The sequence below is a fragment of the Melanaphis sacchari genome, unplaced genomic scaffold (assembly GCF_002803265.2).
Source record: "Melanaphis sacchari strain LSU unplaced genomic scaffold, SCAv2.0 Contig636_pilon_pilon, whole genome shotgun sequence".
NCBI classification, from domain to species: Eukaryota; Metazoa; Arthropoda; class Insecta; order Hemiptera; family Aphididae; genus Melanaphis; species Melanaphis sacchari.
Window position 1 is genome coordinate 20,570 of NW_020271450.1, and position 17,822 is coordinate 38,391.

Sequence of the window (17,822 nt, forward strand, 5' to 3'; positions counted from 1 at the left end):
ATACGTAATAAAATGCGGTTTGATGTAACATTTAGTATAATTGACAATTGTTCAAGCTATTCCTTAGTACCTTCCAGATAAGTATTGTGATTAAGTCTAGTATTATGAATCAAATTGTGTTTGGTGACGATTAAACAACTGAATAATAGAATCCGGTTCCTGTACAGAAATGTCAGAAATCAATAAATAATAGTTTACCAAATGGCAAATTTAAATTTAAAATAATATTATTGTTAATTTAATTTTCTTGCATGAAAGAGATAAGAAATAATAAGCAGATAAGTGATAACCGATAAAGCGACGACGACTGGCATGATGTTAAAAACGGTTGCATATGACTATTGACTATCCGTGTGTGCGGTCCTAGACATCGATAGGATAGGGGGAAAAAATAAATAATCAACTACAAAAAAAATATATAGGTAGTTACGACTGTTACGAAACGGTATAAGACGACAATTACAAATGTACGGACGGAAATTCGTTTGACAATACCATAAGTCATAGCTTCCATCGTTGGCCAAGCAGACACACAGGGTGTTTTTGACGCCATCGGTCGAAAAAAACGCTTTCGGTGAGTAGCAGCATTACCCCTTCGACTGCCGTTTGACGTTGAAAAGGCGGTGACTCAATTAGTCGAATTGTGCGACATTGGTTTACAAAATGGCGGTGCGTATAGCGAACTCCGCGTGCCAAGGGTCCCGTAAAATGCGTGGCGGCGGATGTTGAGCTTTTCAATTTTCGTGCTAACTGGCTATTCGGTATTTTTTTGTCCCACCGCTAGCCAAACAATAGATTAAATATAGGTATGGTTGAAGATTTCTTCCATATAGCGCCGTTGAACCACTGAAAACTGATGACGAATGGCATTCATTTCGTTTTCAAAAATTCTGCGTTGATATCGTCGTCGTCGAAATGCACAACAACGATAGGATACGGTATTAAATAAGTACTACTTTTGATTATCATTTCGTTATTGTCAAAGACGCGACTCAATCTAAAGACTACCCCACGTCCCAATGCGAATAATGATTTAATGATTACAATGATGAATATCGACGCAAATGCCTCGTAACCACGGTCTTGCCTATTGGCACTGGTTCATCTCTACCATCAATAACGGTCTAATTGTTTTACATTTGTAAACTTACAATTTCTTGTCTATGGTTGTTAATGTCGTTGCGAATTACCCATGTCTTGATGAGGGGAGGGGGTGTTATTCTTAAAATTTCTGCCAATGATCATTTGTTTTGATGATTATACTACTGATGTACCCTGTCCCTGTGTGAACCTAACATAGGACACAACTCCTTGAGTCATGGCTTGCGACAAGTATAATATGCCAAAATATCAGCTTATTTTATATAGGGTTTAACTTTGTTGTAGTGTTTGATATGTTATGTAAATACTAGATATCAACTTGAAACCAACAATATTGTCTTAATATAACAACTGTGAATTTAGTAACTGCTTTATATATATTAAAATATCATGCTAGAAGTTATATAAAAATATATTAATTATTTATGTTGTAATTTATTTCAGGCCTTTTTAAGTATACTAGCACAAATATCTTCAAGTAAAATGGCTTCTACTTTAGAAGATAGAGAAGAACTAAGTTCAAAATGTTTTATATGCAATGTAAAAGTTACTACTCGTTCATCATACAATATTTATTGTACTTTTATGCCTCAAAGAGAATTGTTGTTAATAGATGTCATGTCAAAAATACTTAAAAAGGTTTTGAATCCTTCTCAAATGAGAAGCTCACTATTGTGTCGAAGGCAAGTATTATTCAGTTTTTTATTATTAATCCTACTTATCACGATTAAATACTTATGGTTTTTAATGGTTATATTTGCCTAATCTTATATGTAAATTATTTTATAGGTGTTTTACACTTTTTGATGAATTGGATCAAATATCTACACGTTTTAAAAAGCTTCAAACTGACATTATTAAACGTTATACTTCTACTTGTAACGAATATAAAGATGGCAATTTTTTAAATACTGTGAATAGTATGACTCCAGTAAAAATTGAAGAACTTTCACATAGTGAACAAGAAAATGATAACAAATCCTTTAATGACGATGAAAATAGCGAAAAATCATTCATAGCTCTAAATGAGGTTAATACTAAGAATAATTTTTAGATTTAGAACAGAGTATAAGTGCTTATGTATTTGTGTTTTTTGAGTAGCTTAAAAGCTCATTAAATTTCATGTAACCCTTATAGATTAGGTTCTGAATAAAGTTTATATTTTATAATGTCGTGGAAGAAATGTTAGCAAGTAATAATCTGTAAAAAGCCTCAATAATAATAATCGATTTACAGCATTTAAATTATAATAAGTATTAACTAATATTATAATTATGGTTAAATAATTAAATTCATCATTCTATATGTATTAATAAGACAGTTTTTTAATTTTAATTTTAATAAAAGTATAATAAAATATCCATTGTTTGTTCAAGTTGTTTTAGATTTGTTGATAGCATTAGTAATAAATTACTTATTACTGAATTATTAATTTGTGTTTACAAATTATGTTTTAATGTTAAATATATTTATTATTTATACCTTGATGGTGTGAAACTATAAAACTGAAATTAAAGTTTTACATTTTTTTCATTAATTTCATAAGTTAATTGTTAATTCTAAATAATAAATATTTGAGAACTAATTATATTACCAGCATTTAAGTATTTAAAATGTTTTAAAATAAAATTTTTTTTTTGGAATTGTAGGTACTTATAGATTAATTATAAATATTCTATTGTAATAATATGATAATTCATTGTTTTCTATATAATTCTTTTAGTTTTTACATACATTTTATTGAGATATTAATTTTTAATGTTATTATTTTGTTAGATTGTTGAAAACATTATAAGTCGTATACAAGCTGATGAAACTATGGACAGCGATGAAGACATTAAAAAATGTACTTCTGATATTTCAAAAAATAAAATAATTAATGAAGAGGTTACAAAACATATTGATTCAGTAGATATTCCTTTATCTGTGATTGAAAAACCAACCTGTGAAACAAGTGAGGATTACTAAAATTAAATTATTAATTTCTAGTATAAAAAATGAAAAGATTTTAAAATGTATTAAATTTTAATTTTTAAGAATTGAGTGAACAAAGTGTTGGTGATAATTACAAATGTGAACAATGTGATGACACTTTTCTTCAAGCTACAGATTTAAAGAATCATTTTAGTATAGTTCATACAAAACCTAAAATTGTCTTTTGTTCTGTTTGTAATAAAAGCTTTTCAACCAAACAATCATTAAACAATCATTTATCCAAAGAGCATAACACTCTGGATAAAGAGACTATTAATAATAAAGTTGATTCAATTTCACCAACAGTAAAAAGTTTGTTTAACTTGTGTATATTATATATATTCTTAGGATAAATTTTAATTTATCTTTTATTAATTGTTCATAGCTGAAAACGAAACCTCTCTTTGTGATACGGATTCAAACATAGTCAGTGAAGCTAGTGCTGATTATATGAATGATGCTCCCGAAGGTGTAGTAATTGATGTGAAACCTGAATTTTCCATTGATAATAGCATGTACTTGGAAGAAGTTGTACAAGAAGAAAATGAAGATGATGATTTTGAATGGAAAGAAGAACAACAAATTAACTATATTGAAGAAAATATCATAGAAGATAGTTCAAGTGCGATTGAAGAAACAAAAACTCCTTTATCGGGATCAGAAAAATCTGATAAAAAACAAATAAAAAAAGGACGAAAAAAAAGGGGTAGCTCACGTTCTGGTGAACGTGCCTGTTTACCGGCTATACATAGTTGTGGACTTTGTGGCAAAAAATGGAGGACAGTAACAGAGTTAAAATCGCATATACAATCGCATAGTTCTATTAGACCTTATGTCTGTGAGGTATATTATTTATCATTTATATTGTTTTTCTTAATTATTTATAATCTTAATGTTTGTTTTTAGATATGTGGTCAAGCATATAAAATGAAAAAAGCTTTAGATGTGCACATTGGAATGCATAATGGTATACATCCTTTTACTTGTGAATACTGTAATAAGTCTTTTACACAAAAAGTTGGTCTTCAAAAACATATCCCTATTCATACTGGATATACACGTTTTCAATGTGATTTATGTGGGAAACGATTTATTCATCAAAAAAGTTTTCACATACATACAATGACTCATACAGGTGAAAAACATGTTAAATGTTCTGAATGTGGTTTAGCTGTTTTATCTCAATCACATCTTAAGCGACATTTAAGAGTTCACACTGGAGAGCGACCATATGCTTGTCCAATATGTGGCAAACGTTTTGCTGAAAAGTATAATATGAACGCTCATGTGCATATCCACGAGAATAATTCAGGAAATGCACCAAGAAGAAATAGAAATCATATGTGAGTCAATTATTTGTTTATTGTTATTTGTAGTGCTCAAATAAAATAAAATAAAATAGGATTTGGATTTTTGATAAATAATTGTTACAAGCATAAAATTATTGAATTAATTGTGTTTTTAAGAACTTCTTTATTAATATAAATGTAATATACCCAGTTACATTTTCTTATGTAGTATAGTTAATAAGTAAATCTTTTTCTTACTAGTTTCATACTACTTTAGTTTACCCTATACAATAATATTTTAAGCAATATCATATATTTTTTTATTTAAAAATTACATTTATTTTTGTATCCTGAAGAAGTTTTAATATTAAAATAGTAGGCAATGACATAAATAATTACTAAAGTTTGCTTTAAATATATTTTAAAAATAAGTGAATTTTATATACAAATTGAGCATTATTTAAATAAACACTATGTACAATAGATAAATATTATTCAATTTAATTTTTATTTACTAGATGTCAATTGTGTGGTATGAGTTATGATCGAAAACATAAACTTGAATATCATTTAGCTTCAGCACATAATAAAATTGACAATAAAGTTTCTCAAGATCAAGAATTAGTGCAACTACAACAACCAAAAATTGAATACTTTCAAGAAGTAAGAAAATATATTTTTATTTAAGAAGGTAACCTAGGCAAAATAAAGAAAACAAAATCAACACTTAACAGTATTATGTATCTAAAACAATTTAGATTGTCTAATTATTTAATAGATAGATTCAATCATATATTTTTTTATTAGCGTAGACATATCTTATGTCATAAGATCAACATCTGTATTTAAGTCCAGTTGGTTACTGATAATTTTTAAATTTTGTGTAAATTAAAGGACCCACTTACATAAAATTTGAATTTTTAAAGGTTTCATGCCAATTTTTTTTTTTTTTTTACAAAAAAAAAGATAAATTTTTTAAATTTATCACACACCCATTGATTTTATATTTAAAACCTCAAACATCTTCAAGATGCCACTGCCTTCAATTTATTACCTACTAGCTGCATCTGAAACACCGTGTAAATTATATTTTTATCTTAAAGATTATATATATATATCAGTTGTTATGGTGAATAAATTAGTCAAATTCAATAGAAAGAAAATTATCAAGTTATTTTTGTTCCTTAGAATTAACGCGAAATGAGATATATTATTTTTCTCTTTATTAATTTTGATATTCATCTTTCAATCCATACTCAAACAATTTTAACTCATAATTTAGAAATCTATATCATATTTGATCTATTTAAAAAAAAAAAAATTGAGATATCTGCTAAGTCAATCCCAAATTTCACATTTCCAGTGTTTTAGTTCTTTAGCTTTAATTATATAATGATTAATATTTTTTTTTTATAAAAGTATGTTTATACATAAAAAATCAATGTTGGATGTTATCTTATGGGGTCCAATGATTTTTCAAATTTTCTGCAACCTCATAAAATTAGAAATGTATCATATTTTAGTTATTACCATAATTATGGTACTTTTCCACTTATCCACTGCCCAATTATTTATATGAAAGGATTAGTCTATGACATTATGGGATATAGAAGAAACTCTTATTAAAACTGTCAGATTTTGATAACTTTTGTTTTATCTGAAAAAAAAACTACAGCCCCCGTTAAACTGATTTTTATTTGATTTTCAAATATCAGTATAAAATAATATATTTAAAAAAATAAGAATAAGATTTTTGTTTTTTAGTCATACTTTAATGTTTGAAATTAAAATATTGAAAATAGATTAAATGAAATATGTAAAATATTTTTTTCTTTTAATTAACAAAAAAATAATTATTATTCTATTAAAATTTAATATGTTAAAATTTACTTTTTAGAATTCCCAAGGTCATCAAATTATCAATGTGGATAATAATGCTATTGAACACAATGGTAGCACTACAATGATAACAGTTAGTGGTGTTAAACTTCCAATATCCTTAGATGGTGCTCCAATTATGGTTACTGCGATGCCACAAGAACCCCATACTACCAACCTTGTACCACTCAATATACCTGCAGGTTCTCTCCTCACTTATAGGCCGTCAAACACCAGTGATAATAACGATCAACAGATAGTTGATGGTTCACAAAACTCTTATATGCCACAAAATCCTGTTACAATACAATTGTCTTAAGGTCGTAAGTTTATAAGTAAAAATAAGGTGAGGACTGTAACCTCTAAAATCACACAAGACCCTTAGAAATTATGTTTATACGCCAAACCTTGAATCTAACATTTTGTATTGAGATTGAATTGTAAATAGTAGTTTTAAGTATCTACTAACTACTTACATTTCTTAAATATTTTAAGTCTTAAATGCCTAGTATTTTAGAGTCTATTGTTGCGTGCACAACAGTTATAATTATTATTAATAAATAATAATATAAAGCAATTAATATTTTATCAGTCGCTATACGTTTGTTTTAATCAATTTAAGTTTGTAACTATTTAAATGTATTTATTAAAACTTGACAAAATAGCATAATTTTTTGAAATCATTGAAGATAATAAAATTTAAAGTTATGTATTAATTATTAAATACAAAAAAAAACCTTTCTTAAATTAGTATTTTTCAATATTTATTCATATAAATGATTATTTTAGTAAGCTTAAAAGTAATTTTAAAAGTATAGTTATATGTTACAATATTTTTAATAAATTATTTGTGTAAAATATATCACTAAAATTATTTAAAAAAATCGAGAACTCTAAAAATAAATGAAAAAAAAAGCAGTTTAATTCATGTTCAGCAATTATAACTTGACTATTCATTTAAGTTTGAAATATTTAAATTACAGCTACGAATTACTAGTTATTTATAAAAAAGAATCAAACATCATTTAATAGGTTGTTTAAAACTATTTGAAACATAATTTTTTTTTATGTATTTATTGTAATCTTGAATTACATCACAGTTTTCATTTTTTGAAGTTATTTTCTGTTTTAATTCATTTTAGTTTTTATAAATTGTTGATACTTTCTTAAAAATTTTATCATATTCTTTATTATGTGATATTTGATATATTTACATTTTAGTTAAACTTAAAATATTGTTTGTATTTCATGAATAATTTTATGTTTGATAAATAAAACTTCAATTTTAAGTTGGTGATTAAAAAATTGATTTTTATCATACAACTTATTATTAAAAATAATAGTATTAATTGAGTTTAATTGATTTATATTATTCAAAATTTAAATCATTTAACTTGTAGTTTTATATTTAAATTAAGTAATAATAACAAAAAATATATGATAATGTATTATAGACATTTTATTTAAAAAGAAAGTTTCAAATGTTATTTTATGAATCTAATCTTATTTCTAAGATATTGTAACATAATTAATAGTTATTAATGCATTGTTATAACTTTAACATATCCTTTCCTTTTACATAAAAAAGACAACATTTTATAGTTGATCAATGTTTTTTTTTTATTTTATTAATTTCTTTTTAAAACGTGGCCATTTATGATTTATTTTGTATTTGTAATTATTGAAAACAAAAATGTTTGACTGATTTTTTTTTAATGTAGACAATAAGATAAATTCATTTTTTATTTTAATGTTTTGCATTTTTATTATAAATTGTATATTATTACTCAGGTGATTTTTTTTTTTTTTTTTTATCATGACTTGTATAACACGGTTTATTGTTGTAATTTTGTAAGAAAAAAATTTTTTTTTCTATTTATTTTAATGTAAAAAAAAAAACTAAATTAATTTTCTTCAACCTATTATTTGTGTTAATTCAAAAATAACAATTTACAATGAATTTTGATTAAAATAATATCTCTTTTTAATAATATACAGTACTTATTATGGTACACGTGTCGTATATTATCTATGTGAAAAAATATATTCTTAACTTACCTGAACGTTTTTGTTGGAGCTTGTAGTGTTACAGTTATCATCAAAATTATAATCTTTTTATACAAATGTATCTTTTACGTCTCCTAAAAAACTTTCATATATAGGATGAACTAAACACCACCATTGTTCCTGTAATTGCCTTTTGAGTGAGTTTGTTGCTCCACGTGATTCGGTATTAAACTTTACTTATTTTTGGGTGTTTCATAAACACTCAATTGTTTGTATTTGAGAGCATGTGTATGTGAGTTTATGAAGTTCTTGCTATGAAAAAATGTGTAGATAACTATTAATGTATTTATCATACGACACGTATACCCTTATTATTTATCTTGTAAATGTTGATTAAGTGCCATTGGGTATTAAAAATGTGTTGGTTTCTAATTTATTATTTCTATGTTTTTATTTAACATTGCTTTATAATACCATATTTCTTTTTAAGCAATAACTGATTATTTATTTTATATATTATTGTTAGATTATTATTGAGAATTATTTATAATAAAGTGATTTTTATTAAGTCAATAATAATATTTTTCTAGAGTATTAGGGTATAATAATAATTATTATGTGTATTTTACAATTGTCATTTGTATGAATTTTTTTATTAAACAATATATTTTGATACTAATTTTTAGTACCTATTTAGATATACCGTTATATTCAGTATAATTGTTAATGACATTTTATTGTTTCCTTATTATTAATTATTTGTAGTTTTATGTTATTGATAATCAAAACTTTTTTAATTTAAATTTAACACTGTCGAAATTAAATCAATGAATTAATTTAATGTCCTGGCAATGACTAATGAGTTATAACCAATAAGTCAATAATAAATGCTCATTATTATGATGATGCTGTTGATTTCTATAATGTCCATTATTAATCAATAGTGTGGTGTAGCTTAAATTTTCAGTACAATAAGCAAAAACGATAACTCGTGTATATAAAACTAATATGATTAAGTATGATTATTGTACATGCATTTTTAACAATAAAAATCACATATTAGATTAGTGTTTTTTATTGTAAAGTAATTTTCTAGTTAATTAGTAAAAATTTATACTACAGTTAAAACTTAAAAGTATATTAAATAACTCATATTTTATTTTAATAGAATATTATTGCAAACTTTTAAGTCCTTTAAAGTCTTAAAGAAGTTACAACTGAGTTAAGTTCAAAAAAAGGTGTATCAATTTCTAAAGTTATAGTTCTCACAAATGCATTGTTATCTCACATAAAAACAATGAGAACTAAGAAAAATTTACCATTTGATATTTGTTCTATGATTTTAAAGATGGAAATAATAGCCGAAAAGAGATTTTCCAGTATAGAAGACAACTTTAATTGATTCACGTTAGGATTCAGTAGCGAAATACATTATAAACGTACATAATATCAAAACATCGTAGACAAGATTTAAAGTATAATTAAACACAAAAAACAATCCATTATGCAAGAAGAAAATGTAGTTGCAGATGAAGAATAAACTACTATGTCAACTGAAAAAAAAAAAACTGAGGTATGGAAAAAATTTGATTCACAGGTATAAATGTTAACTTTAACAATTTATCAAATAACGATAATTTATGATAATTAATAAATAGCTTATTACGTATATTTTTTAGGTAATAGAATTTGCAACAGTGTGAACTGACACTTTCAATGCAATTGTGGAATTAGATAAACTTCTTTATGAGCTTTTAATCCCAAGGAAATCAGATCCTCTTGTATGGTGGAAGAAAATGAAACGTATTTATCCTAAAATATACGATTTGATGTTACGAAGATTGTGAGACGGAAGTGCCATCAACATCAGTTCCATGCAAACGAACGTTTTTTAAAGCCGGAAACTCACAGACAGACTTAATAGACATTAGACTTTCCATAAAATATATGGAAACATTGATGTTCTTAAATGGGAATCTATAATACATATTTTAAGTAAGTTCCTAATCGTTTTTGTACTACCTTTTATTATTTTTAATAGTTATTTATTGGATTTATTGTTTTAATAATAGTTATTATTATTTTGTTTAGCAACCTACAAATTGTCAGAATATTAACCAAAAATGTGGATAGTTTTTTTTGTGTTTATTAAAAAGAAGTTTCTCTTTATGAATTATTTTATATTTAATCTTATAACTTAAAACCAAAACGAGTTTCCGGTATTTTTTCGCCAGATTCCTCTGGTTTAGTGTACTGGTCAATCGCAAAATTACAATTTTTTTCTCGATGCCGTCCGACGGGGTTATGTACTATGTCCGAAACTATTCCCGCCAAAGTCGCCCGTCTCCGTCGCCGCCGATACTGTTTTTTCCGCTCTCCGCCCGTTTTTCCGGCCTTTCGACGCGATTTTCCGTCGCGTAGACCGTGTCTTTATCGTGCGTCCCGTGTCCGTTTTCCGCGCGGAATGCGTATTTTGCGAGCCGTTTGTCCCCGTGAATTCTGTTCGTAGCCGTCGCCGTCACGTTCGGAAAACCGGCGAATCCGTGGCGTGTTCTTCGGTCGGTCGATGCCATGATTTTACTACCTATTTCGTGTTTTAGTCGTGTGTACATATATATATATATATATATGTATTTTTTTTTTATTCAATAAAAATCGCATTGTTTATCCGCATTATTATAACGTGTTGTTTTGTTTTCGGTGCTGAAAACCCTCAGACTCATCCACAACCGCAACGGTATTCGTAACGCACGATTGTATCGTATAATAAACACATATATACATTTTTAGATGTATAAAAAAATTGTGTACACAATTCAAATTTAACAGATCCGTATATTATATTGAAAATTACAATTACAACAATACAAAAAGTCATGAAATGTTTTCGATTGCATTTTAGGTTAGTGGTATGGTATATTAATTTAATTAGCAACAGAGTCTGTTGGTAAATACCTAACAATATATTTATATTATATATATTAATATAAATTCAATACAATTTATAGCTTTCAGTATCATATATTTATATGTATGTTTGTATTTTTTATGTGTGAATATAGGAATGCATTATGAAGCGTTGCTAATATGCTAATATATGTGTTAATTATTTTAATTAATAATATATGTTTATAATATGGATATTGTATTAATCATCACAAGCGAGTGCAAATCCATTTAATTTTTTTTAGCATAAATTTGGTGAGAATAATAAATATATCATATTATTAATGCACACACATCATCACATATATTTATTATTTTGATATATAATAATATATATATATATACTGTATATTAAAAGACATGTATGCATACAGTAATGATGTTTTTTTGATTTAATAAAATGCCTGTAATGATGCGTCAGTGTGTTGTATTACAATTTGTTATGCGATTACAATATATAAATGTTGTATAAAAAAAATAGGTATATTAAAGAGTGTATTGACGGTAGTAATGCTGCCTTTATTTACTTATACAAGTCATTTTTGTCTACATTTTGGTTAACATTTGGTAGCTATGGTGCTCGACCAAACGTTCATGTGATACTAATTATTATTATTTCATTGATTATTAAAATTATTATATACACAAGTTTTTTACATATCTTACACACATTACATTATTATACTGTTTTAATTTAAATACATTATATGTATATTATACCTATACTATAGGATACTTTTCTAATTCATTGCAATACCTTTAATTAATAGATAATATATTACCTGTTTAAAAAATTAAACAATGATATGTACATTCATGATTTATAAGAAACGCATGCATACATTAAATGCCTCAAATGTATACGTATGGAGACAAAGGAATAATCTTTTAAAATAACACAAAGAATTGTAAAACAAAAAAAAAAAATTTATTCATTCTGCAAAAAATATACAAAACAATAAATAAGATTTTCAAAAAAGGGCCTCACCATATCAATTGCTTTCGTTTCCACGTTTTCTTCCTTTAAAATATGTATATTAATTTTTAACGAACAATTCTTTATAATATTATCATATATAATATATACTTATTACTTACATCAATGGCTATTTCTGCATTTTACAGGTAGTGGCCGCCACTCCTTCCTCAGCCTTATCTAGCACCACCACCACCTCTTCCACTATGATTGTAGGCTTGATTGGCATTCTGCCTGAAATTTTAAAAGCAAAATAATTTAGTTATATTGTAAGTGCTGAACATAATATTATATATGTATGTATAGGCAGGGCTCAGGACTTGGAATCATAATAAAAAATATGCTCTTAATTAAGTTTTTATTTATAAGTAGGACTCAGAAGTCGATGACCTTAAAAACATTAAGAAATTACCTAAAAAAATTACAAATTTTTGTTTTAAATTAACAACAAAAATGCGTTTTTTAAATATATTCACTCTATTTCACTACATAAAAAATTCTATATAAATGTATCAAAGTTTACATTACAAATTACATAAAAATGTGACAACAAATATATATACTCAAAAAACGAAAAAAAAAGTTACCAATATATTTGATGTTATATCAAACGTAAATAAATGAACCAGGATTTTCTATATATATATTATATAAATTTATATTTGGAAAAACATCTCTTCGCGTAAAATTCGAATAATAAAATCGCATAGGTACTAATCTTAGTCCGTGGTAATTTTCAAGTTTCAAGTTATAGGCATGACGATTAACAAGAAACGATAAGAAGTGAATCAGTGTGAAATCGATAAAAATGACTGTAAATGTGGAAAAATAAAAAAAGCCAAATAGATGGGAAAAAAATGTAAAATGTAAAATTAATTATTTAGATTCACGTGTTTATGAAAAACGTTTGTGGCCAGGAGAGCATCGTCTAATGAGTTATTATTCAGTAGTTATAATAGAAATTATAATTCATGAGATTACACGCGTGAATTTTAATTTCACGATTTTCAAGTGAATCCGTGAAATTAACTTCGTGTAAAATACAGACCTTTAATATATTTTCCGAACAAATATGGAAATGCGTAAAGTTCTAAGCCCTGTATACATATATGTAAAACATATACTTACAATATTTGGCGACGTGGCCGAATCTGTGGCAGTTGTAGCATCCTGAAACATGTATTATATATAATTTTTCATTGTATAAATATTCTTTACAATAGCTACTTTTGTTATAAATTCTAACTCCTACTCCTGCTACCGATACGGCCACTTTGTTGTCCACCACTGTTCAACTGTCCGAAGTTGAAACTAAAATTCAATATTTAGCAGTTGTTTATAATAAAAAAAGAACACTGGTCCATCTATAAAAAAAAAAAAGGAATTTAAAAAGAAATTCCACCTTCAAAAAAAAAAAATTGATGGAAAAATATTGTATATTGATGTGTACTCACGAGTGTCCGAATAGGAAATGAATTGATTCTGTTGTTATTGTACAACACACTTACACACATTGCGTATTTAAGTACCCCATTACGTGTTGATGTATGATATCGTCAATACAATGGATTTAGGTATTTCCATCGATCCAATCGACAAAATATTCTTCTTTACATTACATTATTATAAATATATTTATCAGATCATACTATCGTAGTAGGAAAATGGTTACCGGTAACAATACTGGTATTAGTAATAAAGTAATATAAATGCAAAAAATACCGTCGGTTTTACAATTTATAAATACCTATTTTTAGTCCTAAATATAAAACATGATTACAACCCAAAATATTAAATTGTTAATATTATTATTTATTAGTGTCATATGCGATAGTGGGTTTACGACGGAGTCAATGTATTATAATAGAATTATAATTATTTCAGTAAACAGAACCCTGTAATAATTACTAATAAACAGGTCCGTGAACTGTGAGTCATAAATTTTAATAATATATTTTGTGAATAAAAGGACCGAAAGAACGAATCATTTGAACTCGTTTCTTTTTCGGGCCTGGTAGAATAGTAACGATTCACAAAATGAAACGAAAAATCCCATCACTGATTTATATTTTTGAAATTAAAATGACTATAATCTAATATCTATTAATCTATAATCTATAATCATTAATCACAATAGCGTAATTTTAAGTAGGTTTATTTAGGTGTATATGGTGCAATGTTTATCCACGGCAGTAGATAGCGCTGCTGTTATTGTCTAGATAGTTTTAGTATTTACTATTTAGTAATTTAGTATTCTTTTTTCTTTTGACTGTTTCTGACGTTTCTGTCATCCCGCATTCGACCATTCGAGTATTCGACAACAATCGACGACTGACGTTCATAGTCTCGTGTCTCTCAATACACCTGCTTTTCAGTATCATGTATCATCCAAAATCCATGATTAAATATTAATTAATTTACAAAAATCTAAATCATAATTCATAACTCGGCAAAATAAATATTAAGTAGATACTCGGAGTCAGGATAGTTGATCACTTAGTAAAACAAATATGAAAAATATATAAAATTAGTTTAAAATGTTTATTGTTTAATACATGATTATATAAACTATTAAAATTCTTGAATTTTTCATTCCTACAGTATTTGGAATTAAAATACGTATCATCATTTTTTTGTTCATGAGATCATCATTATGAATGCAAAATTCTATCGACTAGCAATCAATGTTACTGTAACACATATAAGACTGAAGTCAACAATCTATGCACTCTCTTCAGGTAAATTTTCTACAGTTGTTTATCTATTTTAATTTTGATAATTCACAATCTATTACAAACTTAATTGTTTATTTTTTGTTGAAAGAATATTATGAAATTATTGTACTTGTTCAAAATATTTATTTAGTTATTTTTTTTATTCAAAATAATAAAATATTAAAGATTTGTTAAACATTTACCCATTGATTATATTACAGCATACAATTGTATATTTAATCAATGATTTTACTATATTTAATTTTGTAAATTTTAAACAGGACTGTTTCATACATTTTATACAAATCAAAATAGGTACCTATATTATTTTTGGTCCACAGATAATTTTATTGAGTCAGAAGATTTCTTAGATTTTTCTTTCTATAATAACAATTATAAAATGACAATATTTGTTATGTGCTTGTCTAGAATTTCAGATGAATTTTAAATGAACTCATTTGTAAAATTAATTTTATAAATTTATAATTGGTTTTAGGTCTTGGAAAATGTGGTGTAGCTGTTATCAGAATATCTGGTCCGTGTGCATCGGACGCTATATTAAATATGACCCATTTAAAATATTTACCAAAACCTAGAAAAGCTAGTTTGAAAAAAATTATTGACCCAACTACTAAAGAACAATTAGACAATGGATTATTACTTTGGTTTCCAGGTAATATATTATTTTACCTACATTTTTCAACTTTTTTTTACCTATTCAAATTTATTATGTTTTAGGCCCTAAAAGTTTCACAGGCGAAGATTGTTGCGAATTTCAAGTACATGGTGGAAGGGCTGTTGTAACTTCAATTCTTCATGGTTTATCAAAACTACCAAATTTTCGACCAGCAGACCCTGGTAATGTTGTAATGATTACTTTTATATTTGCTAACAAAATTAAATTAATTTTTTTTAGACAGCTGCATAATACAATCTAACCCATCTTTTCAAATAAAGTTTCATTTCCCTCATTAATATATTTTGCATTACATATTTTTTAATTTAATTTTATCATCATTCATAGGAGAATTCACCAAACGTTCATTTTATAATAACAAAATGGATTTAACTGAAGTAGAAGGTTTGGCCGACCTAATAGAAGCTGACACTGAGTTGCAAAGAAAGCAAGCACTGATGCAGTTAGAAGGTGCTCTGAGACAACTTTACAGTTCTTGGAGAGAATATCTTTTAGAAGCATGTTATTTATACGTATGTGTTAAACATTATTGTAATTTATCAAAGTTTCTACAATTTTAGAATTTAGCTTATGTCGAAGCTTATATAGATTTCAGTGAAACAGATAATATTGAAGACCTGGTGTTAGAAAAAGTTCAAAAAAATCTAGAAAAACTTGCTAAAGAGATTGAAGTAAATTTCAAAAATTGTAAAAAGCCAACTGTATAATTAATTTTACATTTAAAATTCTTAGATGCATTTAATGGACAACAGATCGGGTGAACTTTTACGTGATGGAGTCAAAGTAGCAATAATTGGAGCACCAAATACTGGGAAGAGTAGCCTTTTAAATTCCTTGTGTATGTATATTAACTATATTAGCAAATTAAATTATCTTATATGATAAAATTAAATTGTATTCATATAGGTAGCAGGGAAGCAGCTATAGTAACAGATTTGCCTGGTACAACTAGAGATCCAATTCAGGTGTCTTTAGATGTGTCTGGTTACTCTGTAATTTTGATTGATACTGCAGGAATTCGTTCTCAAACTGTAAATTTGATTGAAGACTTGGGAATAAAGAAATCTAAAGTTCAGGCCCAAAGTGCTGACATGGTGATTCTGATGATTGATGCACAATATCTCTTAGATGTAAACAACATAGATTTGTGGCTTCAAAAATATGTAGAAAATTTGAAAGTGCATTGTGATAATTGTTTAGTATTTATAAATAAAATTGACATTGTGGCAGACGACCAAGTTATTCGACTTAAAAAAATATCACAAAATTCTACCTGGACCGTGTGTTTTGGTTCGTGTAAAGTTAATAAAGGTTTAACAGATATGATGAGAACATTTGAAAATTATTTGCAAAAATTGTAAGTACATTGTGATAAAATTATATTGTATGTTCATTACAGTTTATTATTTTAATTTTGCTAAGATGTGGAAATCCAAATTTCGAACATCCACGATGTAGTCAAGCAAGACACAGATATTGCCTCTTAAAAGCATTGAATAATGTTCAGATGTATCTCAAAATTTCAAAGTCTGATGAAAACATTGATGTTGCTGCACAGTATTTGCGTAAAGCAACATTACATGTAGGAAAAATTACAGGACATGTGTCGACTGAAGAAGTGCTCAATGTAATATTTTCCAAATTTTGTATTGGTAAATAATAAAATAATAATTGATTAATATATCAATGTACTTCCTTTATTATAGTTTTAATTTAGTATTATTATTCTCATAAAACTGTAGCTGTGGATACAGTGATAATAATTATTAATTAATAGTCTCACCATAAATCATAATGTAGATCAATACTTTAAATTATTTATAATGTCCTTTAATAATACATATTATTAATATTGTGTATCGATGCATTGTTTTATGCAAAGAAGAATTTAGCCAATTTAGGTCAAATAATTGCATAACTATTAAGTATTAACTAAGTAACTTTATTGTTCCTTCTAGGTCTTGTAACTTTTACTATAATGTCTATAATATAACCATGAACATCATGAACACTTCCTATTTAAATATTATATTACATACTTACTCGTCAAATAATATGCAATGAAACCTTTGAATAGTGGACATTCACAAGACTATCAGAATTGTCTGCTATTAGAAAAAAAATGAATAAAATAATGAATTGGCCTGGATGATTTCAAAAGACCCGTGAAAAAAGATAATAAGATTTTGCAGTGTGTAAAAAAATAATTAACTATAATATCATGAGAAAATCACACCAGT

At 26.4% G+C, this 17,822-nt stretch overlaps 2 protein-coding genes and 1 long non-coding RNA gene across 4 annotated transcripts; 2 read left to right on the forward strand and 1 right to left on the reverse strand.

Annotated features, from left to right (window-relative positions):
- Positions 1-251: 251 nt before the first annotated feature.
- LOC112600303 (zinc finger protein 585A-like) lies at positions 252-6,832 on the forward strand. 2 transcript variants are annotated; one of them, XM_025347494.1, is made up of 9 exons: positions 252-574; positions 1,546-1,784; positions 1,891-2,131; positions 2,878-3,055; positions 3,139-3,387; positions 3,461-3,918; positions 3,982-4,418; positions 4,883-5,027; positions 6,262-6,832. In XM_025347494.1, exons 2-9 carry the CDS (start codon positions 1,585-1,587, stop codon positions 6,559-6,561), a joined length of 2,208 nt encoding a protein of 735 aa, XP_025203279.1. In that variant the 5' UTR covers positions 252-574; positions 1,546-1,584; the 3' UTR covers positions 6,562-6,832. The 2 variants fall into 2 exon arrangements, with proteins under 2 accessions (XP_025203279.1, XP_025203280.1); XM_025347495.1 differs by lacking the exon at positions 252-574 and adding an exon at positions 636-938.
- Positions 6,833-12,098: 5,266 nt separating this feature from the next.
- Positions 12,099-13,832, reverse strand: LOC112600306. The gene is made up of 5 exons (XR_003114994.1): positions 13,626-13,832; positions 13,399-13,535; positions 13,300-13,341; positions 12,294-12,405; positions 12,099-12,216 (listed from the first exon to the last, which is right to left on the reverse strand). It is a non-coding gene; the product is annotated as an uncharacterized LOC112600306 (long non-coding RNA).
- A 581-nt stretch (positions 13,833-14,413) lies between these two features.
- Positions 14,414-17,590, forward strand: LOC112600305 (tRNA modification GTPase GTPBP3, mitochondrial). Its single transcript, XM_025347496.1, has 9 exons — positions 14,414-14,909; positions 15,382-15,558; positions 15,624-15,743; positions 15,910-16,079; positions 16,143-16,253; positions 16,315-16,420; positions 16,489-16,939; positions 17,005-17,234; positions 17,541-17,590. The coding sequence occupies exons 1-9, from the start codon at positions 14,825-14,827 to the stop codon at positions 17,573-17,575; spliced, it is 1,485 nt and encodes a 494-aa protein (XP_025203281.1). The 5' UTR covers positions 14,414-14,824; the 3' UTR covers positions 17,576-17,590.
- The last annotated feature ends 232 nt before the right edge of the window (positions 17,591-17,822 follow it).

Excerpts from the sequence above, each read along its gene's own strand:
- LOC112600303 (XM_025347494.1), top strand. The coding sequence starts at position 1,585 with ATGGCTTCTACTTTAGAAGATAGAGAAGAACTAAGTTCAAAATGTTTT. Across the intron at positions 3,919-3,981 it reads TTAGACCTTATGTCTGTGAG|ATATGTGGTCAAGCATATAA; the intron begins GTATATTATTTA and ends GTTTGTTTTTAG. Across the intron at positions 5,028-6,261 it reads AAATTGAATACTTTCAAGAA|AATTCCCAAGGTCATCAAAT; the intron begins GTAAGAAAATAT and ends TTTACTTTTTAG.
- LOC112600305 (XM_025347496.1), top strand. The coding sequence starts at position 14,825 with ATGAATGCAAAATTCTATCGACTAGCAATCAATGTTACTGTAACACAT. Across the intron at positions 16,080-16,142 it reads GGAGAGAATATCTTTTAGAA|AATTTAGCTTATGTCGAAGC; the intron begins GCATGTTATTTA and ends CTACAATTTTAG. Across the intron at positions 16,940-17,004 it reads GAAAATTATTTGCAAAAATT|ATGTGGAAATCCAAATTTCG; the intron begins GTAAGTACATTG and ends AATTTTGCTAAG.